Source organism: Sus scrofa, chromosome 2 (genome assembly GCF_000003025.6).
Source record: "Sus scrofa isolate TJ Tabasco breed Duroc chromosome 2, Sscrofa11.1, whole genome shotgun sequence".
Classification (NCBI taxonomy): domain Eukaryota; kingdom Metazoa; phylum Chordata; class Mammalia; order Artiodactyla; family Suidae; genus Sus; species Sus scrofa.
In genome coordinates, this window is record NC_010444.4 from 28,258,104 (window position 1) to 28,286,041 (window position 27,938).

At 37.6% G+C, this 27,938-nt stretch overlaps 1 protein-coding gene across 1 annotated transcript; it reads right to left on the reverse strand.

Annotated features, from left to right (window-relative positions):
* Nucleotides 296–24,709, reverse strand: EIF3M (eukaryotic translation initiation factor 3 subunit M). Its single transcript, XM_005661051.3, has 11 exons — nt 24,553–24,709; nt 21,794–21,926; nt 20,666–20,804; nt 20,260–20,383; nt 20,013–20,107; nt 7,691–7,774; nt 6,737–6,836; nt 6,048–6,129; nt 2,274–2,417; nt 1,052–1,112; nt 296–594 (listed from the first exon to the last, which is right to left on the reverse strand). The coding sequence occupies exons 1-11, from the start codon at nt 24,592–24,594 to the stop codon at nt 474–476; spliced, it is 1,125 nt and encodes a 374-aa protein (XP_005661108.1). The 5' UTR covers nt 24,595–24,709; the 3' UTR covers nt 296–473.

Consider the following 27,938-nt stretch of genomic DNA (forward strand, 5'->3'; position numbering starts at 1 on the left):
TGGTAAATGATTTCGGTGGTGAAATAATTTAATTAAAATTATGTGGTTTAGACTAGAACACAATGTTTGTAACACCTAAGGCTTTACAGTTGTACTCACTTTTCCAACCTTTTTCGATGTGATGAAATCTTATGTTTTTGCTCAGCAAATGCTTCATATGTGATAGCTAAGATTGCAAGTTTTGATGTTAGCATCCCATTTGCCTAAAGTCTTTCCTCCCTGTATTCTTTCCTCAAAGCTCTTGCACCTCAAAACCCCTCCTGATAGAACACAACTTACGTTATCATACAAGATAGACATGGTGACCCTCTGTAATTTATTACTTTGTATCCTCTGAAGATTATGATTTCTTTTCAATTTCTTTTAAAGTTGCGACAATAAATGTCCAGACTATAGTCAGATTTCAGTCTATAATGTTTTACTGTGATTTAGATTTTTTTTCCAAAAAGAACAAAATTATATAGCATAAAAATTCAGGTATCAGAAAGACTCAAAAGGCTGTTTTTCACTTTGTTCAGGTTTTGTTTCCAGGCATTAAGTGTGTCATACAGTTGTTGCCATTGTTGTTTTCCAAATGTCCGATGTGTGCTATGACTGGAAAAATTAAAAACAAAAGTTATTAGCCAACCTTTTATCCTCTGGTATTCTTTTACAGTATTACTGACTTGTATCTAGTTAAAAACAAGGTTAAATACACATAGAAGACAATTTAGAGTTGTAAGAGAATAAGAAGCTTATTTAAAAAAAAAAAAATTTAGCCATATTGATCCTAAACCATCTATTTTCCTGAACTACATAAACCAGACACAGAAGTCATTAGTATTCTGGCCAGTGCTGAGCCATTAAATGAAATGTGCTGGAAAATAGGACTCTTTCATTAAATAAGCTAATCACATTCAGTCTCAACTTTAATAAAATTATGATGAATAGCAACTATTTAACTACAGTCAACTGATAAGAACACCACCTTGGGTTCTCTAAACATTTAAGTGAAATAATCCGAACAAACTAAATTGTTCTACAAAATGCTGTGAAGTATTAAGTGTCTTACCTGACAACTACTTTTCTCTGGGTTTGATCAATTTTGCAGTAGACCATTTTAGTTCTCACCGCTGAAAAAAGATGTTTTACACATGACATGTTATATGGGAAATTCCTAAGAAAAATAGCCTAAAGGAATGAAACTGTGACCATAAGCCATAATAAACTTTACAGTTTTCCAACATTATTTTACAAACTGGCTCTTTGAATTTAACAACAAGCATAACAATATGATGCAATCAAAAGGAAAGCAATGCATCTGTCCTCTGGTTGCTAGGCCTATCTGCATTAAATATCACAGAGGGTATTCATTAAGAATTCTAGTGCTGGAGTTCCGAGTGGTGCGGTGGGTTAGAGTGGTGCGGTGGGTTAAGATCCGACTGCAGCAGCCTGTGTTGCTCTTCAGAGGCGCAGGTTTGCTCCCAGGCCTGTCACAGTGCGTTAAAGGATCTGGTGGTAGGAACTTCCATGTGCTGTAGCTGTGGCCATTTAAAAAAACAAAAAGAATTCTAGGGTCCTATTCCTGCAATCATGCAGGGAAAGGGGGGGGGGTTCCCCTAATAAGGTATTAGTTCTTTATAGGACTACTTGAGACTCAAACCAAGCATTAGAAAGAAGCCTATCAACATTTCTGTACATTACTCTTAAAAACCACATAAAAAAAATCCTAATTAACAGTTAAATCACTTTACAATAAATGCAATTACTGGGGAAGAATTCTAGGCCAATTATAAAAAATTGATCATGATTAACATTTGCAGATCATTTACTATGTGACAGACACTGAGCTGAGTGCTTTTACCCATCTTAATTTAATCCTCACAACCACAAATTAACTCCTATATTCTGGTTTCCTAGAGGAAGATGTGGTTTCGAATGTAGGTCTGATTCTAAAATCTAGGCTTTTTTTTTTTTTTTTTCCCCCACAGCTACAACTGTACCTGCAGCATATGAAAGTTCCTGGGGCTGGGGGTAGAACTGGAGCTCCAAGCTGCATCTGTGACCTATGCCGCAGCTTGCAGCAATGCCAGATCCTTAATACATGCAATTTATGTTTCCACTGAATTTTCAATCTACGACAAATATAATCTGCTAACCTACTAAACATAACACATTTGTTACAAAAGGATCTAGCAATGTTAGCATAAAGCTCAGCTTCAAGAATAAAAATCTCATTTTCCATGGGGTAGGAGAAATCCTAGGAAAAAAATGAAAATGTTCCAGTTGCTTACCATCAATAACAAATGCTTCAACATCATCAGCTCCAATCTGAAGTTCTTGTTGCATTGTGTCAAAAGAAATTTCTTTATTTTCCACTGCCATTCCCATAAAAGTGAGTAGCCTCATTTTTGCCATATTCTGTTCATGTAGTAGGCCTGAGTAACACAATAGAGAAGCCAGGTAAGAATCCACTCTTATTAAAGACCTGCACAACACAACCCTTGTTTTAAAGTGTGGAAGTCACTGTGCGTGAGCATGTATACAGAATTAAGTTTCACAAAGTTTCTTGTATTTGCAAACCATAAACTGACCCCATAATTATGGAGCACCTAAAATTATTTCTCTATAAACGCATTTCTTTATTGCTTCAGTGTCAGAGGTGATTAAGTTCAAAGTTAAGAATGAGCTATCAATTGGTATTTTTAGGCACTAAAAGTTATGTAATTTTAATTTTTAATATTTATACAATTTATGAGATAGAGTACACAAAGTACATTTCATAAACATTTTTATTTAATTGCTTAAGCTTGTTTTTACTAATAGCTCTCCTCTTAAATACAAGATTACTTACTATCTGTTCTGTATCAGTGTTACTGGTAAATATGGAGTTTTAAAATACTTTAATACTTAAAAAAGTCAGAACTGCAAAAGTATGTTTATCATTTAACATTTACAGTTTTAAAATGATTAGTACTAGATAAATTAACAGTGATACTTTTTTAAGCTAAAGTAGAAAAGTACAAATTTTGCCTTGTAATTTCTAGTGAAACATTCTATTTACAATTACTCACATCACAAATAACTGTTAGACCTAGAAGGAAATTTAACAGATTACCTAGTCCCAATCCTATCTCTTAAAACACAAAATTGCAGAGGAAAGATATTAAGTGACTTATTAGTTACAAAGTGGCAGTACTAGGCCTAGAAAATAAGTTCATTTATAAATCACTAGAAATATAAGTTATCTACAAATCCTGAACATCTAAATTATTACCCATTCCTAAAAAGAAGCTGCAATATAACCCATCAAATATACTTCATTTGAGGCTAATTTCTTAATTACAAAAACAAGTTTCTAAAATTAATCTAGATTTACATGTTTCTTTTTTCTGAAATTTAAGATTATGTAAACTCAGCAAATGACTGATCAGGAACCCTTAAGTAATTAAGAGCCTCAAGTTGTATTGTTAAAAAAGTTCTAAGCACTCCATAAATAAATCTGAAATTTGTAACATTCATATATTAGCAGAAGCCTGGGGAAGCCCATTAATACAGGACATAATCGTCTGTTAATTAGCTGTAATTATAATGCAGGCTTTCTATTTGGCACAGATTCAACAAAAACATGATCATCATAACTCAAATGAATGAGGTATCCAAGTAAGTACTGCTAACTGGGTTTAATGGAAATCTACAAGCATCAAAAAATCAATTAGTGCACATTAACCCTAATTAACAAATGCAAATTAGATGCTGATTAACTTTCCGAAACAAGAAGGTAGCAACTGGATAACACCAGATTACATGTGGACATGTTAGGGCAATTCAGTTGACACAAGATAGTGCTACTGTTGGCCCAAGTTGTCAGTGTTAATAAAACAAAGTGTTTTGAGATAAACTGATGCCACCTGTGGAATCCAGACATTTTAACCAGAATTTCAGCTGTAATAAATGTTTAATGATACATCTAAAACCAAAATACATACTTAATGTCTTTCTCAAAGACAGACAAAGTTCTAATAAATGATTTCTAATTCACACAGATTGCAAGAAACAAAAGGCAAAACAGGGAAACTGATTTCTGGTTCGTACAATGAATGAAAGATGCTATTATGTTTCCCCTACCACAGACAGCAAATACTTAAGATTTTTCTCACTATCTGGCAATACAAGAATATTTCCTTAACATTATGAATTCTACAGACACAGTTCTCTTTTAATATGATAAAACTTCTAAAATTTCTAAGCTATCATTAGAAATAGTCTCAGTTGAATTTTACTGCTATTCTTTGTGCAGTTACAACTTACTATAAATCAAAAAACCTATCAGAGGATTGAAGATTATTTCTAGAATCAATTATGTAAAACCACGACCTTACATGTGGAAACGGGACTTTAAAAACACTTAAACTGATGTTTAAAGTCACTAGTACTTTAAAACAAAGAACCAAACTTAAAGCATTTAAGACTCCTGTTCTCAAAATCAAACTATTAAGCCAGTGAAGAAGACTAGTAGGAAAGCTGTGCTTTGTTTCATGAAAGTAGAACATTACCTTCAAAGATGAAGTCAGTGTTCTATGCCATATTTCAATTTTAAAGTTATAAAAAAATCTAATTTTATGGAAACATTTATTCATTACTAATATGTCAAAACCTTAATGCAGTAATAAAAAAATGTGCATCATTGAACAATTTCTGCATTGTCACTGACCCCTGTCTTAAAATGCTGCAATATAGAAAACGTAATTTTAATGCATGCAATAGCTTATGAACCAGTGCTCCTTTGAAACAGTCAATTACACATCAATGGGGGAGTGTCAAAGTGTTAATTACTACTCCTTTTTCTTTGGTGCGTAAATAAAGAGGTTGCTGACATTAACATTCCATCACATAGCTCATGCCACAAAACAAATTAACTGGGACAGAATGTGGTTTTCTGGGTCTAGTGCACCTGGCAAAGCCTTCAGCACAAACACACTTGCATCTCCTTTATATTGGTGTATTTCAAATGCTTATTATGTTCAGAATGATTCAATCTTTCCCAATTCCAATGGCTGCACAGAATTTACAGGTGATGGGAATTAAGATTACCAAATTGAGGACTAATAGTATAATCAAAGTAGATTATAAATGTATTCTTTACACCTCAGTCAGGAAGACTAACAATTCAACTTTAATATGGAAAATATCACTAGACTCTAATTCTGATTATTACCTAGTAGAAAAACAGAGTACTTGGTTTCAGTTGATGTCACTCTTTAAAAATGGGTTTAGAACAATTTAAACCTGTTCAACTAAATATTTTCTAAGTTTTCTCCCTGTAATTTCGGCATGTTAAAAACATGCTCGAGGAGGAAATACTGAATATATATGCAGTTTGCTCAGTGAGGATGAGTAAATCCAATTTGGCAACAATTAGTGAGCTTTGATGCTCTAGAAAGAGAACTCAAAGATAAAAATCACAAAGCTTATGAGCATCCCACTCTGGTGCAGCGGGATCAGCAGCATCTTACAGCACTGGGGTGCAGGTTCAATCCCCAGCCCGGCACAGTGGGTTAAAGATCTGACATTGCCACAGCTGCAGCTTGGGTCACAACTGGCTAAGTCTGACCCCTGGCCTGGGAACTCCATATGCTGCAAGGTGGCCAAAACAAAACAAAAAAAATCAAAGTTTAGACTTACTATGCTATCTTCAACAAAGTGTAATTAGAAAAGTTTCTTTTATCATGTAAAACCACTACAATTCCATTTCTAACCCCATCTACAATTTCACTTAGTTGTATCTTCTTAGCAATACAAAATACTTATACAATTTGTCAATGGAGGCGGGGGGGAGCCAACCGAGTAAAAGATACTACCTAAGAAGAAAAAAGCTATTTGTTACAATTATGACTATGGCTTTTAAAGTACCAAAAATGTGAATCACCATGTACCTAAGGAATAAGATCCTGACGTCACTGGTTAGGTTAATTTACACATAAGGCCATGTTCATATGTGCTAGGATCTCACATTCCCATCACTCTCTTCTACCACCCCTCCCCCAAGGAAAATCCTCAAAACTTACCAAGTGAATCAATGAAGTCTTTATTATTCTGATAAAACTTGACATATGATGCCAACTTAGCACTCACAAAAATGGTTAAAAGCTAAACAGATAGAAACAAAAAAACCTGTCACAATGGAATCAAGATTTATGCTCAAGATATTTTTAAAAAGACACTAACTCCCAGCAACAAGACTACGCATTTCTTTCTGGCAGAAATTTCAATCTGTTTGATCAAATTAATATCTAAACCATTTGCTTTTATCAGACTCAACTGAGATGAAAGAATAAGTAGATACAGTGAGCTCTAAACAGTGTACCCTAAGAGATGGTGGTAATGACATAGTACAAATAGAAAACAGCCCAAAATACACTTCATTTGAAAAGTGTGTTGTGTTTTTCAAATATCAGATTTATCTTGCTAATTGGAGCTAGCTGACACTGTATGCTAAAAAGAAATTTGTACTAAGTTAATAATGGCCAGGAAAGTGAGGAGATGAAGGAAAGGGGAAGAGGAACAGGAGTGTGTTCAGTGGTTGGAGAAACCCTTAATGCTGGTCCTAAATTTCAGTCTGTTCCTGATATAGAATGAATAAATAGTTCTCTTTCCAGATCTAATAGTCATGTTCATTAATATCAAGAGAGTTCTGGCTCAGTATGTTAGATTTAGGGGAAAAGAACATTTTTCACATTACAGATAAACTACTTACATCATGAATAAGCTCGCCTTCCAAAAACTTGACTGGTTTCAAAGTAAGAAGGTGGTCAAAAAGAAATGCATTTGGATCTTTCAATGCTCGCACAATACACCTTAATTAGAAAACAAAAATCCAAGCTCAGAGTCTTGAAATTCAGGTACTTTTCACTGCCTTTGTGGACTGCAAAATACACTCAACTAAGTAAAATATCTGAGAGTTCAATATACACATCATAAGAAAAAGCTACAAGATTAGGGTTAAAAAAAGTCAATCTATCAGCTATACATTTTAATAAAATTACCTGTACACAAAAATATAGCTGGAGAGTAATCAAACAATAAATACAACAGCAGTATTTAACCATATGCCAGACCCTAAGGTAAGTGCTTTAACATGTATCACCTCGTTTCATCCTCACAGCATCCTGAGGCACATACACTATTAACACGCTCATTTTATCAATGATGAAACTAGCTTAGAAAGAACCAGGAAGTGCTAATTAAGTGGTCAAGCACTTGAGCAGGCATTGTGACCTCAGAGTCAGAGACCTTTTCCACCAACACCTATCATGTACAGGTTATTGTGAAGCAAGAGCCCTATAAAGAAGTTATCTTAATTTTCTATTTCATAGATTTCTAAGTTTTTAGAAAGCCACCCATTTTCCCCCATCTACACAGCTGAATATTAAGGTAAAACTGACCCAAGATTAGGTTCTACTACTCATGTTGAGAACTGCCATTCCCATAAAACCCAAGAAAACAAACACCATGTGGTCATTTCAAATGTATCCTATGGTGCTCTCAACACCAAATCTTAAATTTTGGTATCTACATTAGAATCATCAAAGAGCACATGGTATCAAATGGCTTTGGATCACTGGTGGATGTATTCAGTCACATGACTGAAGACTGTAGCTCACCTCCACCCTGCTGAGAGCGGTCACTGGAACACAGTGTTTAACGTTACCTGTGAGCATCAACTCGAGCCTGGGAAGCATTGTCCTCTGTGTAACTTCCTAGCAATTCCACCATGACTTTTGATGCAGCATCACTGAAAAGAAATACAGCTTTAGGAATTTCAGAGTGTCATTACAGCCACTCATTCATTCAAAAATATTTACTAAGTGCCAAGTACTGTGCTGATGATGCATACAATGATGATCCAGAGAGACAGTCCTCCTCTAGGGGAAAGGTCATGGAACTTTCCTTTTAGTCAGAAAGAGGCAACTAAGGAAAAGTAACAAAAAGTAAGTGCCAAAAGGAAATAAACGGTGATGTAATAGAGTCATCAGAGCAGAGATAGGAAAGAAAAGACTACCTCATATGGAAAATGAGCAGGGAAAGTCTCTCTCTGAAGAAATGACATATAAGCTGAGATCTAAAGGATATAAAATAACTGGCCATGAAAAGTGCTAGAGGTGGAATGTGAGAGTTGAATGACTTTTCAAGCAGTGAGAAGACTAGGTATAAAGGCCCTAGGTGAGAAAAAAGTTTTGTTTTGGTATAGCTGAAGGTGAGCCAAGACCAAATATTTATACGACTCCACTAATGACATCCTTACAAACACCTTTAAAATTAAAATTATGTAGATTATCCATTTTAACTGCAGGGAAAAGAACAAAATAATTAAAGGCATTCATTCACCTCGAACTCCTAGAAAATGTTTAATAATAATGTTCCTCCTTCATTTCTTCCTTTAAACTGAAGAATCTTCAGCCAGTTATAGCAAGTTTGCTAAGTAGGAGAAGTAGCTGGGATTCCCCTCCCCACTTTGTGCTTTCTAAAAATCTTCCCATCTCCCACACACACATCTGGATTCAACCCGGGTAAAATAAAATCCATGCCATTTATTTTTAAAAGAGATATTCTACTCAGGGATCAAGATCACGGAGGAATAAGACATGGAGCTTACCTTCTCCCACAAACACATCAAAAAAAACCCACCTACATACAGAATGATTTGCACAGAACATCTACCGAATGCTGGCAGAAGACTTTAAAAACCTCCAAAAAGGGCAAGAAACCCTTCACATAACTGGGTAGAACAAAAGGAAAAAGAGAGAGCGAGTGAAAGGAATCAGGACGGGACTAGCACTCCTGAGAGGGAACTGTGAAGGAGGAAAGGAACCCACCCCTGGGAAGCCTACTGACAGATAAGCCAAGACGGAGGGACCTCAAAGCCACAGAGAAAAGCACAGCAGCTGGACTGAGGAGGGCAAAGCAGAGAGAGAGAGCCACGCACAAACCATCAATATCACCTCCCAAGACACCACAGCCTGAGATGCTTGGGCAGGGGCTGGGTGTGGAGACTCAGGCTCTGGAGGTCAGTTCCAGGGAGATGACTAGAGCTGGCTGTGTGGAGACAGCCTGAGGGGCGTTAGGGACTGGTGCACCAAGGGCTGTGGAGCGGAATGCCACAGCCAAGGGAAACTGGGAGATCTGGGCCCACAGGAGAAGCAAGGTGCTATTGTTGGGGAGGGCAGAAAGAGGAGTAGACCACCATAGGAATATCTTTCTCTGCGCATGCCTCGACTCTGAGAGTGGGGCTACAGGCGACGGGCCCCTCTTGCACAGGCTAAGCGCAACAGGGCGCTCCTGTGTGGTATACAGGTGGCAGGGGCAAACTCATTTATCTCATACTCTAGAAGTGGGCATGGCCTGCCACCACTAGGGGTCCATGAACAGGCACCACCTACAGCCCCAGTCATCTCAGAGGTCAGCACTGCAACCAAGCACCACCCTTTGTTGCTCTCACTGCCAAATGCTCTGGGTACCAACTACACCTGCCTGAGGGTCACTATCACTTCCCAGGGCCCTGCAACTAGGATTAGCCTACACAACCTTCCTGCAGGTCCTTGTCATTGTCAAGGACCCAGCAACCAGGCACTGGCTACAAGCCCTGTCCATTGCCTCCATCTCTCTGGAAGCACACCCAGAACCCTAAAAAGAAATCGTAAGCCCTCACAAAATACCCCAGGGGTGCTCACGCATACATACAGACCTCCAAAACTACAGTAGTTGTTTTCCCTAAACTCACAGAACAACAATACAAGCAAAATGAAGAAACTCAGGAACCATTCCCAGTTAAAATAGGAGAATTCACCTGAAGGAGCAAACAATGAAACAGACCTCTGCAGTCTAACAGACACCAAGTTCAAAAATGAGGTAATGAAAATACTGAAAGAATCAAGAGCAGATATGAACAGTAATGCAGATTACTTTAGAAAAAAACTAAAAAATATGAGGAGGAACCAAGAAAAATTAGAAAATTCATTTGCAGAGAAGCAAGCTGAGTTAAAGGCACCAAAGAGCAGAATGAATAATGCAGAGGAACATATCAGTGACTTGGAAATCACACAATCAGCACAGCAGACAGAAAACCAAATGAAAGAACATGACAGCAATGTAAGAGATCTATGGGATAATATAAAGGGGGCCAATCTACACATAATAGGGATTCCAGAAGGAGAAGTAAAAGAGGATGGAAAATATGTTTGGAGAAATTATGGCTGAAAACTTTCTAAATCTAAAGGAAACAGGTATCAAGATACAGGAGGCACAGAGGGTCCCAAACAAGCTGAACCCCAACAGGCCCACACCAAGAGCATTATATTAAAAATGGTAAAATTTAAAAATAAAGAGAGGATTCTAAAGGCAGCAAGAGAAAAACAGTTAATTATAAGGGAACCCATATAAGGCTATCACCTGATTTCTCTACAGAAACACTACAGGCCAGAAGAGAGTGGCAAGATATATTCAAAGTTCTAAAAGGGAAAAATCTGCAGCCTAGAATACTCTACCCAGCAAGAGTATCATTTAAAATAGAGAAATAAACAATTTTTCCAACAAACAAAAACTAAAAGAGTACAGCAATACTAAACCCATTCTCAAAGAAATACTGAAAGGGCTGCTCTAAATAAAAAAGTAAGAAGAAAAAGGATGGAGGAAATCACAACTGGAAAGTAATCACTTTAAATAAGCCAGTATACAGACCTAAGAGAAGAAGCGAAAAAAAACAAAACAAAAAACCCCTACTGTAAAAGCAATGATAAACACAAGGAACAGCAAAATGATAAACACTAAGATGTTAAAAAAGGACATCAAAATCATAAAACATGGGGAAGGAAAGTAAGAAAATATACTCTTTCTGTAAGAATGGGTTTAAGCCTATATGACTCTCAGGCTAAAGCAAAGCAGATATAGGAAGAGGTTAACATACTTGAAAAACAGGGCAACCACAATCAAAACCAAACAATACATTCACAAAAACTAAAAAGAAAAGGACATAGCATAGAAGAAATGAAAATCTTCCAGCCAAAAAAAGGAACAAAGGAGAAACACAGAATCAACTGGAAAACAAGGTTTAAAATGGCAATAAATATATATCTATCAATAATTACCTTAAATGTCAATGGGCTGAATGCTCCAATCAAGACATAGTGGTAGAGTGTATAAAAAAACCAAGACCCTACAATATGCTGAGACTCACCTCAGGGCAAAGGACACATATAAATTGAAAAGGGATGGGAAAACATATTTCATGTGAACGGAAGACAGGAAAGCAGGAATTGCAATACTCATATCAGAAAAAAAAAAGACTTTAAAACGAAGGCCATAAAGAAAGACAGAGGACACTATTTAATGATAAAAGGATCCATTCAAGAAAAGAATATTACACTTGTCAATATATATGCCCCTAATATAGAAGCACCCAAATACATACAACGAATACCAACAGACATAAAAGGATACGTTAATGGGAATACAATAATAGTAGGAGACTTTAACACCCCGCTCACATCAAAGGACAGAGTCTCTAGACAGAAAATCAAAACAGCAACAGAGATCCTAAATGACACAATAGAAAAGTTAGACTTAATTGACATTTTCGGGACATTACATCCAAAAAAATCAGAATATATATTCTTTTCAAGTGCACATGGAACATCCTCAAGGACTGATGACATACTGGGGCACAAAACTAACCTCAACAAATTTAAGAATATAGAAATTATTTCAAGTTATCTTCTCTGACCACAACAGCATGAAACTAGAAATCAACCACAGGAAAAGAAATAAGAAAAAACTAAGTACATGTAGCCCAAACATGTGGCTAAAAAAACCCAATGGGTCAAAAGGGAAATTAAAAAATACCTTGAGGAGTTCCTATCATGGCGCAGCAGAAATGAACCCGACTAGGAACTGTGAGGTTGCAAGTTCGATCCCTGGCCTTGCTCAGTGGGCTGAGGATCCAGCGTTGCCCTGAGCTGTGGTGTAGGTCACAGACACAGGATGTGGCTCAGATTCCATGTTGCTGTGGCTGTGGCGTAGGCTGGTGGCTACGGCTCCGATTAGACCCCTAGCCTGGGACCCTCCATATACCACAGGTGTGGCCCTAAAAAGACAAAACAAAAACAAAAATCTTGAGACAAATGATAATGAAAATACAACCATTCAAAACCTATGGGATGGTGAAAAAGCAGTTCTTAAAAGGAAGTGCACAGCGATACAGGTGTTCCTCAGAAAAGAAGAAAATCCTCAAACCAACAACTTAAACTACCACTTAAAAGAATAGAAAAAGAAGGACAAACAAAACCTAAAGTCAGCAGAAGGAAGGAAATCATAAAGATGGGAGAAGGAAATAATAAAACAGAGATTCAAAAAACAATAGAAAAAAAATTAAAAAAACTAAGAGCTGGTTCTTTGAAAGGGTAAACAAAATTGACAAACATCTGTCCAGACTCATCAAGAGGAAAGAACTCAAATAAATAAGTAAATAAATAAATAAATAAGAAATGAAAATGGAGAAATCTCAGATACTGCAGAAATACAAAAAACCATAAGAGAATACTATGAAGAATTACATGCCAACAAATTTGACAACCTAGGAAAAAAGGACAACTTTCTAAAGACATACAGCCCACCAAAACTGAAGAAGAAATAGATCAATTCAACAGACCAATTACTTGAAATTAAATTGAATATGTAATTAAAACACTCCCTACAAACAAAAGTGCAGGACCAGATGACTTCACAGGCATAGTCTACCAAACAAACAAAGAACTTATTATACCCATCCCTCTTCAACCTTAAAAGGTTAACCTTAAAGGCTGAAGAAGGAATAATCCCAAAGACATTCTATGAGGCTACCATCACCCTAACACCAAAACCTGACAAAGATACTACCAAAAAGGAAAATTACAGGCCAATATTTTTGATGAATACAGATGTTGGCCAACCAAATCCAACACCATATAAAAAAGATCGTACACCACAACCAAGTGGGAGTCATCCTAAGTTCATAAGGACGGTTCAACATATACAAGTCAATCAATGTCATACACCACATTAACCAAAGTGAAGTAAAAACCATATGATCATCTAATTGATGCAGGAAAAGCATTTGACAAAGTCCAACATCCATTCATGATAATAACTCTCACCAAAGTGGGCATAGAGGAAACATACCTTAACATAATAAAAGCCATTTACGACAAACCCACAGCTAATATAATACTCAACGGAGAGAAGCTGAAAGCCTTCCCGTTAAAATCTGGAACAAGACAAGGATGCTCACTCTCACCACTTTTATTCAACATCGTATTGGAAGTCCTAGCCACAGCAAACAGACAAACAAAATAAATAGAAGGTATCCAAACTGGAAGAGAAGAGGTAAAACTGTCACTGTATGCAGATGTCATGATACTATATATAGAAAAACCTAAGGACTCCATAGGAAAACTACTTGAACTGATTAATGAATTCTGCAAAGTAGCAGGATACAAGAGTAACATTTGGAAACTGGTTCCATTTCTGTATACTAACAATGAAATATTAGAAAAGGAATATAAAAATACAACACCTTTTAAAATTGCACCCCCCAAAATTAAATACCTAGGAATAAAACTGACCAAGGAGGTGAAAGACTTATATGCTGAGAACTGTAAAACATTAATCAAGCAAATTAAAGAACATTCAAAGAAATGGAAAGATAGTCCATGCTCCTGGATTGGAAGAATTAATACTGTTAAAATGGCCATACTACCCAATGCAGTCTACAGATTCAATGCAATACCTATCAAATTACACATGATACCTTTCACAGAACTAGAACAATCCAAAAATTTATATGGAACCAAAAAGGATCCAGAATTGCCAAAACATTCCTGAGGAACAAAAACTTAGCAGGAGGCATAACTCTCCCAGACTTCAGACAATATTACAAAGCTACAGTAATCAAGATGGTATGGTACTGGTACAAACCAATGGAGCAGAATAGAGAATCCAGAAATAAACCCAGACACCTATAGTCAATTAATCTTCAACAAGGAGGCAAGAATATAAAAATGGGAAAAAGACAGTCTCTTCAGCAAGTGGTGCTGGGAAAACTGGAGAGCTGCATGTAAATCAATGAAACTAGAACACACCTTCATACCATGCATAATAAATTTGAAATGGCTTAAAGACTTAAACATAAGACACCAAACTCCTAGAAGAGAACACAGGCAAAACATTATGACGTCAACTATACAAATGTTTTCTTAGCTTGGTCTCCCAAAGCAAGAGAAATAAAAACAAAAATAAACCAGTGGGACCTAATCGAACTTAGAAGCTTTTGCAAAACAAAGGAAACCACACACACAAAAGACAACCTACAGGAATGGGATAAAATAGCTGCAAATGATGCAAATGCTAAGAGCTTAATCTCCAAAATATACAAATTCATACAAGTCAGTAGCAAAAAAACAAAAGACCCAAATGAAAAATGGGCAGAAGATCTTGAATAGACTTTTCTCCAAAAAAGACTTTGGAGAATGGTCAACAGACATATGAAAAAATGCTCAACATCACTGATTACTAAAAGAAATGAAATCAAAACTACAATGAGGTACCACCACCTTAAACCAGTCAGAATGGTCATCATTAGTAAGTCTACAAATAACAAATGCTGGAGAGGGTGTGGAGAAAAAGGAACCCTCCTACATTGTTGGTGGGAATGTAAATTGGTACAACAACTATGGAAAACAATATGGAGGTAGCTAAGAAAACAAAATATAGAACGACCATATGATTCAGCAGTCCCACTCCTGGGCATATATCCAGGCAAAAACTTTCCTTAAAGAAGATACACCCCTTTGTTCACTGCAGCACTATTCACAATAGCTAAGACATGGAAACAAATGAATGTCCATCGACAAATGAATGGATTAAGATGTGGTATATACATACAATGGCATAAAAGAATAATGCTATGTGCAGCAACATGGATGGAACAAGAGATTCTCATACTAAGTGAAGTAAGTCAGAAAGACAAATACTACATATCACTTACAAATGGAATCTAATACATGGCACGAATGAACCTATCTACAGAAAAGAAACAAACTCATGGACATGGAGAACAGACTTGTGTTTGTCGAGGGGGAGGGAGTGGGATGGACTGGGAGTTTGAGATTAGCAGATGCCAACTACTACATTTGGAGTGGATAAGCAATGAGATCCTGCTGTACAGCACAGGGAACTATATCTAATCACTTGTAATGGAACATGATGGAGGATAATGTGAAAGAAACGTGTGTGTGTGTATATATATATATGTATGTGCGTGTGTGTGTGTGTGTGTGTGTGTGTGTAACTGGGTCACTCTGCTGTACAGCAGAAATTGACCGAACACTGTAAATCAACTACAACAAAAATTTTTTAAAGTGATATTCCCACAGTTAGGTTCAGTTAAATTATCTTATGCCACACTGCAAGCACAGGAACACTTCTCAGTTTTAGCAGTCACAGTACACTTTAATCTAATACATCTTTTCAGTTGAAGTCTGAATTCACAAAGATGAGATAAAATAATCATTTAAAGTGCACAGTATCTGACATAGAAGGACTTAAAAGATGGTATACAATTTGCACTTGTCAATTACCAATATAAATAAAATGAAGGGGGCACCCATAAATGAAAGCATTCTCACTAAAAGGGCAAGGCAAGTCTCAGAAGTCTATTTAGAAGCAGAAAAACCCACCACTTTCCATACATTACGCCAAAACCAAATCTCAAAATTTAAATCAGCAGCATGACAGAAACGTAGAGTTTAAATACATCCTCTCCTAGTTCCTAGTGTGTGGGTAGCATTCATCCACTCAGGACCCATCCCTGCCAAACACGTTGGGAATACAAGGACTGACAGACAACGTTCCTAGCCTTCACTGAGCCTACAACCTCATAAACCTTTCAACAAAGGATGATACCATGATAAAAGGAGAGGGTGCTGTAAATATGGGAGGAGCATTTCAGGCAGAAGAAAAGAGTTGAGTGTAGGTTTAGAGTAAGGGTAGGCCAATTTTCCATGAAGGACCAGACAATAAGTATTTTAGGCTTTGTAGGCCACACGGTCTCCACCACAACCACTCAAGTCTTGGCAAAAGCAGCCACAGACAGTAAGTAAATGAACAAGTATGGGTGTGTTCTGATGAAATTTTACGGACACTGAAATTTTAATTTCATATAATGCTTACATGTCAAGAAATACTCTTCCTGGAGTTCCCGTCGTGGCGCAGTGGTTAACGAATCCGACTAGGAACCATGAGGTTGCGGGTTCGGTCCCTGCCCTTGCTCAGTGGGTTAACGATCCGTGCGTTGCCGTGAGCTGTGGTGTAGGTTGCAGACGCGGATCCCGCGTTGCTGTGGCTCCGATTCGACCCCTAGCCTGGGAACCTCCATATGCCGCAGGAGCGGCCCAAGAAATGGCAAAAAGACAAAAAAAAAAGAAAGAAAGAAAGAAAGACTCTTCTTGATTTGTTTTTTCTCAACTATTTTAAAATGTAAAAACCATTCTTAGCGTGTAGGCCATACAGAAAAACAGGTACCAGCTTCTGGTCTGAATGGGAAAGAGCATGGTACTCTGGTATCTGACACAGAATCATTACATCTAGGGTATAATAACCAAGAGGGAGGGTGTAGGGTGGTGTGTGTGTGTGAGAAAGAGGGATGGAATGTCCATATAAACAGTGTTTCTGTGGTTTGTCCCTGCACTATACAAAAACGGCAAGATGGGAGCTCCCAGCAGAAACGAATCCGACTAGTATCTATGAGGACACAGGTTCAATCCCTGGCCTCCCTCAGTGGGTTAAGGATCTGGCATTGCCATGAGCTGTGGTGTAGGGTCAGACATGGCTTGGATCCCACACTGCTGTGGCTGTGACGTAGGCCAGCAACTGTAGCTCTGATTGGACCCCTAGCCTGGAAACTTTCATATGCAGCGGGTGTGGCCCTAAAAAGCCAAAAAACTATGGCAAGATGATTATTATCATATTCACCAAGCTCATTCTTTAGCAATAAATAGAAGCCCATGTTGGAAGGGACTTGTAAGCCATGCTAAGAATTTTGTATTGTATGCTAAAGAAAATGTAAACTGAAAGAATGATACGCTAAAATTTTTGCTTTCCAAAATCATTGTAGAGAGAATAAACAGAAGACCACTTCAAGATGTCTTGGGAACACAGAGACTAATTTAGAGGGAGAAAATGATAAATACATTTTGGTCACATTGAGTTGGAGGCACCTATGGGCTACATCTAAGTGGAAGCAGGTGGAAAGAAGTTGGACGTAAACATTTGAAGCCTGGAAGAGAAGCCTGGGTTAGAGACAGTTCATGACAGAACCACGGGAATAGATGGGATGACCCAAGGGTGAGGGAGTAGAATGAGAAAAAGGTCCCAGGTCAAAATCTTAAAGAATACCAGCATTTAAAGTAACAGAGGAGTAAGTCACAAAGACGTCTGAAAATGAACTGCCAAAGACGTTGCAGAAAAACAAAGTGGCATCACTTAAGTTGAGTTTCTATGAAAGAAGCGGTTAACAGTCACACACTGCTGAGAGGTCAAGGAAGAGGGAATACAGTCATCGCTGGACTGCATCTGTTTTTAAAAATGAAGAACCCTACACTCAAAAATTAGAAACTAATTTTTATATCAGAAAACTAAAAGAAAGTCAAGGATCTTATACTTACAAAGTGTTTTAAAGTATCTTAACTTGAATGCCTCTGGGAAGGGCATACACTCTAACTCCATAAACCACCATTCATATTGCCTTACCTCATCGCTTCCTACATCTACTGCTTTTCTATTTCAGAAGCAGTCACTCATATAGCACATATATACTGAGCACTACCAGTGTCAGACACTGTTCTAGAAATGAACAAAACAAAGTCCCTGCCCTTGTGGAACTTACATTGTAGAGGGGTCTGACAAATAACAAATATTAAAAAAAGGATGAGGGGGAAGAAAGTAATGCAAGGCTGGGGGACCGCTGCTATTTTTACAACCAGAGAGAGAAGGCCTTTCTGACAACAACTGAGCAGGCTGAAAAAGGGAAGAAGCCAAAAGTGAGGAGTTGTGAATGAAGCAAAGAATCTAGACAGGGACCCCTAAGGCCAACTGAAGAAGTGTCTCAAGAAAAAAAGACTAATCACCTAAAAATGCTGTAGCTATTTCCTAATATTGTTAACATTAGTGTATGTCTAGTAGAGCACAGATGGGTAATGATGTCTTATCTCAACTTCTCTGAGAATCAGCTTTGGAATTCTCTAGAACATTACTTTAGTTACTTCCTTTCTACACACAAAAAACTGAGAACCTACTAAATAGAAATTAGAAAAGTCTTACAAGGAGTAGTCATCATCTCTGATAAGCACCAGACATTCCAAGGGAAATCATAACACTTAACATTTTAAATTACAGTACAGACGACTTAACATTTTAAAGATGGACTTAAAAAACTGAAAAGGATAATGATAGGAATAAGATATCCAATGTTTACTGAGTGTTTCCTTAAAAATGAAGCCATTGTTTAAAAAATTTCATGTCTATGTTCTCTTATTTAATCTTTTTGACAACCTTATAAAGTAAGTACTGTTATTTCCATTTTGAATTTGGAAACAGAGGTATAGAGATGGTAAGGAATTTATCTCAGGTCACATAACATGTAGGAAGCCCAAGATTTTGAATCCCAGTAGTCTTACTCTAGAGCCTGCACTTTTACAGTACGTATTAAAATATGGATTCTGGAGTTCCTATTGTGTCACAGTGGAAATGAACCAGACTAGTATCCATGAGGATGTGGGTTTGATCCCTGGCCCTGCTCAGTTTAGGATCTGGCATTGCTGTGAGCTGTGGTGTAGGCCAGCAGCTGCAGCTCCGATTTGACCCCTCGGCCTGGGAATTTCCATATGCCACACCTACAGCCCTTAAAAATTAAAATAAAATATGGATTCTTTCTCCAATAGCTTTTATGTCCTCCCCAACTGAAGTGGTTCATTATAAAACTACTTACTCCTAACAGTTACTAACAATTGGCTAGAATGCTGTCACAAGTGTTCCAGCATGTCACAGACAATAGCCACTGAAAATGAAATAAGCTATTAATGCAAGACCCTCTGCTTATCTTCCTTAATATAAAACATTGAAACTTTCACAACAAAAATATAATTTCCTCTTGTTAAATGTAAATGGTCTGCAAAACATGTAATTATTTAACACAACAGACATGTTAATCTTGTTGATCCTAATAAATTAAACATCCTAGCACCAAAAGCCACTATAAAAATTGTGCAGTAAAACTAAACTGAAGACTGATTACTTTTTCAAAAAGTTTTTAACCACTATATGAAAAGAGAAATTAAAAAGCTAGGTCAAAACGGCAGGATTATCCTTCAACACTAATTCTAAAAACTGGGCCAAACCCATCATTTGGTAGTATCCATAAATTGGGTTTAGAGAAGAATAAATATTTTGGGCATGCAGTTTGCTAGGCTGAATACAAGCCTCAGGAGCTCAAGACCTTGCAGAAACCCAATAGGAACCATTTAGTACAGTTTATTGCAAAGTTTCACTTGAGGGGCACACTTTATACAAGAGACTTTGACTATGGAAAACTTCAATTGATAGACCCTCACCACCATTAAATAAAAACAATAGCACTACTCTGTAGTTAAGACATCAAAGCACCATTAAATAACTTAGTCTAATGTTATAAACAGCTTTGGCACTAACAGTTATACCGTTTTTAGAACAAGAACAAATTTTGCTTTTTAAAAAGTTTAAAGATGGGGAAAAAACTATTTTAAACGCTGCAATTATCTTTAATTTGGTAGGAGAAATTTACACAGAGAGATTTATAGCAACTCCTTGGAGAGGAGAGCAAAACCACTTATCCTACTTATCTTTAAAAAAGTCTCAACTACTTATATTGTCTGCTTTAAGTTCTGAGTTAGTACATTAATTCTGAATACCTTTTCTTACAATCTACAAGTGCCTCATAAAGTAGCCTTAAAAGGGTGTGTTTTTTCTCAGTGTTGAGGTTCCAGTCAGAAATCCATTTTCTAACCTACAATGAGATTAACAAAAGAAATTTAGTGACAAAATGAACATAGTTTCACAATTTAAAAGATAACATTTAGAAGACACATATTTGCTACTTATTTTAGCTATAAACCTAATTTCTTATAAGCAGAACAAGTACTTCACGCAATAACTCACTTGATCCAGCTCAGTTGGAATATACTGGATGGCCCCACAAGATGCTGCCACTTTAATGAGGCTGCAATATACTGTGTATCTTACAGGAGTATTCTTATCCATCCCATGAAAAAGGTTGCTAAGCCTGGTTAACAAATAAGAAAACAATATTTGAGATCAGTAACTATAATAATTAAATTGAGGTTATCTGCTCTGACAACAAACAGGGAAAGAGATACAATGAAGAACTTCACGTTACAAGGGGGGAACTAGGGCACAGGAAGGTTAAGTGACTTGTCCAAAGACACACAGCCGGTAAGAGCCACAGCTGACAGTCAAATTCCAAAATTCTTGCTTTTAACCACTAAATTACAGTAACATGAAGAGCCCCTTGAAAAAAAAATGGAGCCTCTTTCAGTTAACTTACAACTGTAGTCTCAGAGATGGGCGTTCACCTTCCCGAAATTTGACCAGTTTCTCACACAGGCTCTCAATCAGAGCTTCTTGCTTATCTGGTTCCAGGATCAACAGGAGGGATACCACGCTGTTCATCACACTTTCAACATCTACACATGTATGGAGGACACTTAATACTTTTGTACTATAATACTTAATGTAACTAATTATGCATGTACTTCCAAGTGTTTTAATGTACCAGAGACCACTAAACATAAAACACTTAAAAAGATGTCATCTGGCTACTGTAAAACTATTCTAGAGGACACTTTTCCTTCAATGGTATGCATTACACTAAAATCACAGAACACACGAATTCAAACTAAACCACTTCCGTTGTATAGTTAACATTCAGGAAGCAACTTATCTATTTTATTAAAGAAGGAAATTATTACCTAAGATTTGGTTTTCAACCAGTAAACAAAAAGACTGATTTACATGTCTGTATAGTATACAGTTTCAATTTTTACTAGCAAGATACTAATCATAAATTAAGTTTAATCTCAAACCTTAACTAGAGATTTCAGGACTCCTCATTTTCAAAATTTCCCATTTTATCTCAATAAGTAAGGAATCACCCAAATAAGTAAATGGCTTCTAAATTAACTGAAATTGTATTCTATGTGATATTACTCTAAACTTTATTTAAAAAAAAACAAAACAAAACAAAAATGATTTCGCGTTTCTGTTGTAGATCAGAGGGTTAAGAACCTGACACAGTGTCCATGAGGATGCAGGTTCCATCCCTGGCCTTACTCAGTGGATTAAGAATCCGGTGTTGCTGTGGTGTAGGCTGGCAGCTGCAGCTCTGACTCAAACCTTAGCCTATCATTTTTTTATTCAGTTCATTCTGAAATTACCAGTATTTACTGCGTGTAATAACACTCAAAAAACAGATGTAAAAAAGATGTTTTCTTAAAATAGGCTTACTTCCTAGGTATAACAGATTAGAAATAAACTGAAAGTATGTGTAAAGATTAAAAACGACAGTACTTAAAATTTCTTAGGTCTGAAACAAAACAAATACAATCCTCAAGAATGTTTCAAAAGTAGTCCTTTATGATTAGTAAGAAATATTACAAAAAAATTAAAAACAAACCTTTATCATCTTCCTTCAGACATACATCACAGGCTTCAATAATTTGAGCTAAATCTACATGAAGTCCACCTTCTGAGTTCTCTTCTGAAATTTCAGCTCCTTTAGATTTCAAATAAGCTCGAAGTTCAGCAGCCTGTTAAATCAAATAAAATGAATTATGAATCACAAAATACAAGATCTCAAACCATTCTGTCCCATTTCTACACACACACACACACACACAAAAAAAAAAACCAAAGTAAATACTGCATTTAATGATGACTTTGGAGTTCCCGTCGTGGCTCAGTGGAAACAAATCTGACTACTATTTACGAGGATTCAGGTTCGATCCCTGGCCTCACTCAGTGGGTTAAGGATTCAGCGTTGCCATGAGCTGTGGTGTAGTCGCAGACAAGGCTCAGATCCCATGTGGCTGTGGCGTAGGCCAGCAGCTACAGCTCCAATTCGAGTCCTAGTCTGGGAACCTCCGTAGGCCGCAGGTTCGGCCCTAAAAAGACTTAAAAAAAAAAAAAAAAAAAAAAAAAAAAACCGAAATGATGACTTCGTGCTAATCTCCCCTACCTTATCCAGCATCACAGCCTCACAGGTTTTCCTAAAGAAGTGACCACACAGACACACTATGACCCACACTGACCACCTTCAGAATTCCTTTCATATCACCTATACATACTGCTGGACTTCCAGTATATAGTAAAAAATCTTTCTAATTTAATTCAAAGCTTTTCGCAGGGGGAGGGGGACTGATCTGAGTTGGTAAACAATTTGTTTTAAAGAAATGAAGTTTTATTGATCTCAGGTGTATATAACACAGCTTCTTTTCAAGCCACAGACACTACTATGGCAAGAGGGCAATCATTTGTGAATTAAATGTTTGAGAATCTGAGATAAGCATTTTGAAAGACACAAAAAGATGCCTTCGAATGTTGCCTTGCACAAAATATTTCTATCAAATTGCATCTACAACGTAATTAACCTTTTAAAAGCCTATTTGGATTAGAAAGCACTTTAGGACCTATAAAAACATAACCATAGTACCACATCCAAGCATCTAGATATTTTCTACTCTAATGCATATGTAACATTTAATAACTTTTGAGGACTTTTGGCAGCCAAACATGAATGCAGACAATACTTAAAATGAAGTGAAATGGAGACGTAGGGATATCATTAGTAAATTCAGAGGCATCACATTTTCTAAACCCACAAATATGTTTAGCTACCATAGCAGATTAAATCTATAGATCTGATGGTGCCATCCTTTCAGATAACACAGTACCTTCACATGATTTGGCAATATAAGCAAGATTTCATAAAACAAATATCACCATATCAGAGAGCACAAAAATAGCAGTGCATGCTGAAGAAAATACAATATGGTCTCCTCCGAAAGGCATTTGTTTGGTTTCTGCTTTGTGCACACAAAGCCAACTATGCAATCAATAGTTTATTGTTTTCATCTGTCACCCTTACTGTCTACAGGTGGTTGTGGAGTGGTAAAAGCAAAGGAAAGGATTTGCAACTCCACTTCACACCTGTAATCAGAAAATCCGACCAAAGTTAAAACTCCTGAAGCAGTCACGTATATACTAAAGGAATGGCCAATGTGAAACAAGAACAGTAGAAATGACACTTTAAAATATAATCAATGACAAGAACTTACTGCATCTAAAAACCCTTTCCTATGTTTAAAAACAAACAAAAAAAATAAGTACTTTTCAGTAACCTAATAACCATTTGTTGACAACAGATTCCATTCCTAATCAGGTATTTTTTTTTTCCCCTTGTCTTCCACATCTTCCTTTCTAATTGTGCTCAACTCCTTCCCTTTCTTGTTTTTCTTTCTTTTTCCTTTCTCCTTATTGTGCTCTTCAGGGCTGTGGGTCTGCGTTTCTACCAAAGGAGAAAACAAACAAAAACCCCACATCTGCAATTATAAAAGTTCCATTAGACTAGGAATGTTTTATTCTACAGGAACCAAAATTTCCGTGTTAGCGGAGTAAGAAAAAAAATACAAAATCACAACACTCAAGACCTCACAGAATATAGTTTTCAGTTCTGCAAAATTAGGGAAGATCTTTACAAGTTTAACTTTTGCTACGGAGAGAAACGAGAAGCATTAACCATAAACGCCAAAGAGCAAAACCCAAAAAGAAAATTTTTGAATATTAGCGCTGTTCACCAGGTGCATGCCTCAAAGTATGACGTTATGGTTTCCGGTTACAGAACTCTCACTCCTGCCCTTCAAATAAGGATATGAAACAGTCTACGTACAAAATAGGGGTCACCTGTGCCTCTGCGATCACATAACCATTTTGATTTTCAAATCGAAGTTATTTTTCCTTGTACTGCTAACGCCACCTAAAGATTCGCCACCTCCCACTCAGGGTGTGGCTATTAATTAGGGGACGGAAGCAGATACCCTTTGCAATGAGTCAAAAGTACTGCGTCGATAGAAGTTAACTCCAGGCTCTAAGAGTTCCGACACGAACTAGGAAGTTGGCCGTCGAGCTGCGGCTTACTCCTGGGCCCGCCGGCCCGCAAGCTTAGTGCAACTCCAAGCCAGAAACGCACGCCCCTGCCTCGCGGCCTCCCCAGTCTGGCGTGTGGAGGCCTTGAACGGCAGCTCTCGGCTCCCCGGCTGGCTCCGTAAGGCAGCTTCCCGCCGGCACAGCCCTGGCTCGCTCAGGACGTGGCCCCTCACACCGCTGAACACCACCCTTGGACCCCGCCCTGGCGTCAGCCGCGGCCCAGGGGCATACCTGATCTTCCTCGCTGATGTCGATGAACGCCGGGACGCTCATGGTGAAGACCGGGGCACCGCAAACGAGCACCTCCCAAACCACGCCGACCGGAAAAGAGAGCTGGGCTGCGCGGCGGCGCCTCCAACTGCTTCCGGGTCACCTTGCGCGAGTCTTGCGGGACAGGGGTAACCGGGTCGGGCGGAGCCACCGAGGCCAATCCCAGCGCGCGCTCTGGTTGGGGGCGGAGCGGGGCGGGGCGGAAGCGCCCTAAGCCGCCACTCCTGCGCCGCGTCTCGGCGCCTCTAGCTGCTGTGACTGTGTTCCCCCCTGTCCTATCTGTTACTGATCCGCTTGTCTCACTGAACTCACCTCGCACCTGAAGTTTTAAGCCAATTTTTTTTTAAGCTTATAATTTGACTCACTTTTAAGCCTTTAGCAGGCAGTACTCTCTGGCCAGGGAATAACAGCAATGTTCAAAGCTCCTTGACTTGCCTTTTACGATCCAGTGGGGTAAACAACACAGACAGCAAACAACACAGTAATTAGAAAAGGAGTCCTGAATGGCATCCTGTTTTACAGTAGGGACCCCCAGATTCGAATTCTTTGGAGTAGAATCCCTGCTGCACCACTTGATGGTTAACCGCTGCGTTTCGGCTTCCTCTTGAAAAAATAAGATCAAGTAATGTATAAAGCAATTAAAATACGGGGAACTCTGAATGTATTAACTGTTATGACATAGTTATGTAGCATGTTAAGCACAATTAAGATAAAAGTAAAGAACAAGGGTGGTGTATGAGCGTGTGTGCATGCCTTTTTAGACAGAGTGATCAAAGAAAGTGGCTCATGATATTGAGAACTGACCGAAATGAGGAAAGTACCAATGAAGAAATCTGCAGAAAAGCTTTTCCTGCAAAAGACAGCAAGGAAAGGATTTGAGGCAAGTGGCAAGGAGGCCTGTGGGCTGCATTTGAGTAAGAGAAGAGGAAAGGAAAAGGAGATGAGATAGGCATGGCCAGATCAAATTTTATAGGCCCTAATAAAGTTTATTTATTTATTTTGTCTTTTTAGGGCTGCACCCAAGACATATGGAGGTTCCCAAGCTAGAGGTCAATCGAAACTGTAGCTGCTGATCCACAGTGACAGCAATGCTGAATCCTTAACCCACTAAGCAAGGCCAGGGATTGAACCTGCGTCCTCATGGATGCTAATCAGATTTGTTTCCACTGAGTGTTTCCACTGAGCCACAACAGCAACTCCCCTAATAAGAGATTTAATTTTGACTTTTCTATGCCTGTAAAAGGTTTTGAGCAGAGGAGTGAGGAGGTCAAATTAACTTTTTTAGTAAAGGATCACTCTGACAGATGTGTTACAAAACATAAGTTGGGCAAGGGCCCAAGTAGAGAAACTAGTTAGAAAACTATTACAAAGATAAGAGCAAGAGAAGATGGTAGAATGGTAGTGAGAAATTAATTGAATTCTGGATAGTAAAACTGATAAGATTTACTACCAGATCAAATAAGGAATGTGAGAGAAAGAGGAACTCAAGGTGACTCCAAAGGTTTGGCCCAAGATCAAGCCAATCCCTTCTAACATCCTGGGGCAGACTATCTACTTACAGTAATTGCAAGCTACCTCTTATTTGAAAGTGCAGAAGAATAGCAAGGAGGCCTTGATATACACCTGAGATGGATATTGTTTAGAAAATTAGGGGAAGTTAAGTATAAGAATAAAAGATGGGAGGCATTTCCTGGTGGTTCAGCAGGTTAAGGATCTGGCATTGGCTTTCTCACTGCTGTGGCACAGGTTCAATCCCTGGCCTGGGAACTCCTGAGTGTCCTGAGTGCAGCCAAAAAAAAAAAAAAAAAAAAAAAAAAAAAAAAAAGTGGGAGATTCACCAGTAAGAAAGAGAACAACCCAATTTTAATGCAAATTAAAAACCTAAGATACCACTACACACTTACTACAAAAGCTAATTTAAAAAAAATACCAAGTTCTAATCAGGATGTGGAGCAACTGAAACTAATAAATTGCTTGTAGGGATGTGAAATGGTAATGGTAATCAAGACATTGTTTGCCAGTTTGTGATATGACATCAAGATAAGACAATTAGATCAAAGGAAGAGAGTAGAGAGCTTAGAAATAGATTCACACACAGTCAATTGCTTTTTGACTCAGATACAATGGCAGTTTACTTTTAAACAAATGGTGCTGGAACAATTGTACATCCATATGTGAGAAAAATGAAACTGAATTCATAGTTTAACCATATGGAAAAATGAACTTAAAATGAACCTTAGACCTAAATGTAAAATCTAAAACTGTTACACTTCTAGGAGAAAATACAGAAGAAAATTTTTGTGACTTTGGGTTTGTGATCAAAGGTTTTATAGATACATCTCTGAAGGCATGATCCATGAATGAGAAGAAATCGGTAAATTAGACTTCATCAAAATTAAGAACTTCTGCTCTCTGAAAGACACTATTAAGAGAATGAAAAGACAAGCCACAGACTGGGAGAAAACACTGGCAAATTACACATCAGATAAAAACTTGTATCCAGAGTATATGAAGCACTTTCAAAACTCAATAAAAAGAAAACAGCTAACCAATTAAAAACTCAGCAAAAAATGTAAACAGATTGCATCCAAGAATATATACAGATATCTTAGTAAACACAAGATACCAAATCATCAGTTATTAGGGAAATGAGAATTAAAACTAAATGAGATGCCCCTATATACTTACAAAAATACCTAAAATTAAGAGACTGACTGTCCTATGTTGATGGCTCTGTGTAGGAACTGGAACTCTCACATACTGTTGTGGGGAATGTAAAATGGTACAATCACTTGGAAAGAGTGGCAGGTTTTTTGTTGTTGTTTGTTTTTTTGAGCTGCACCTGCGGCATATAAAAATTCCTGGGCCAGGGATTGAACCCGCACCCCAGCAGTGACCTAAGCCATTGCAATGACAATGCAGATCCTTAACCTGCTGCACCATAAGAGAATTCTCAGGAGTTTCTTAAAGTCTAATATTCACCTATCATATGACTCAGATACTCTACTCTTAGGTGTTTACCTAAGAGAAAGGAAAATGTATGTCCATACAGTGACTTGTGCATCAATATTCATTGCAGTTTTTGAGATTTGCTGAGAGAATAGTACCTAAATGTTCTCACCAAGAAAAAAACAAATATGTGAGATGATGAATGTGTTAATCAACTTGATGAAGGGACTGCTTTCACAATGTATACGTTTGTCAAACCATCACCTTGTACACTTTAAATATCTTAAAATTTTATCTGTTATAACTCAAGCTGAAAAAACAGCTTTATTGAGACATAATTCTCCTGTTATGAAATTCCCACAATTAAGCTCTAAAAAAGTCAGTAGTTTTTAGTATAT

Coding starts and splice junctions, on each gene's coding strand:
- EIF3M (XM_005661051.3), bottom strand. CDS start 24,594: ATGAGCGTCCCGGCGTTCATCGACATCAGCGAGGAAGATCAG. Junction 20,805..21,793: donor TCTGAAGGAAGATGATAAAG/GTTTGTTTTTAA, acceptor ATACATGTGTAG/ATGTTGAAAGTGTGATGAAC. Junction 20,108..20,259: donor TTCCAACTGAGCTGGATCAA/GTGAGTTATTGC, acceptor ATCTCATTGTAG/GTTAGAAAATGGATTTCTGA.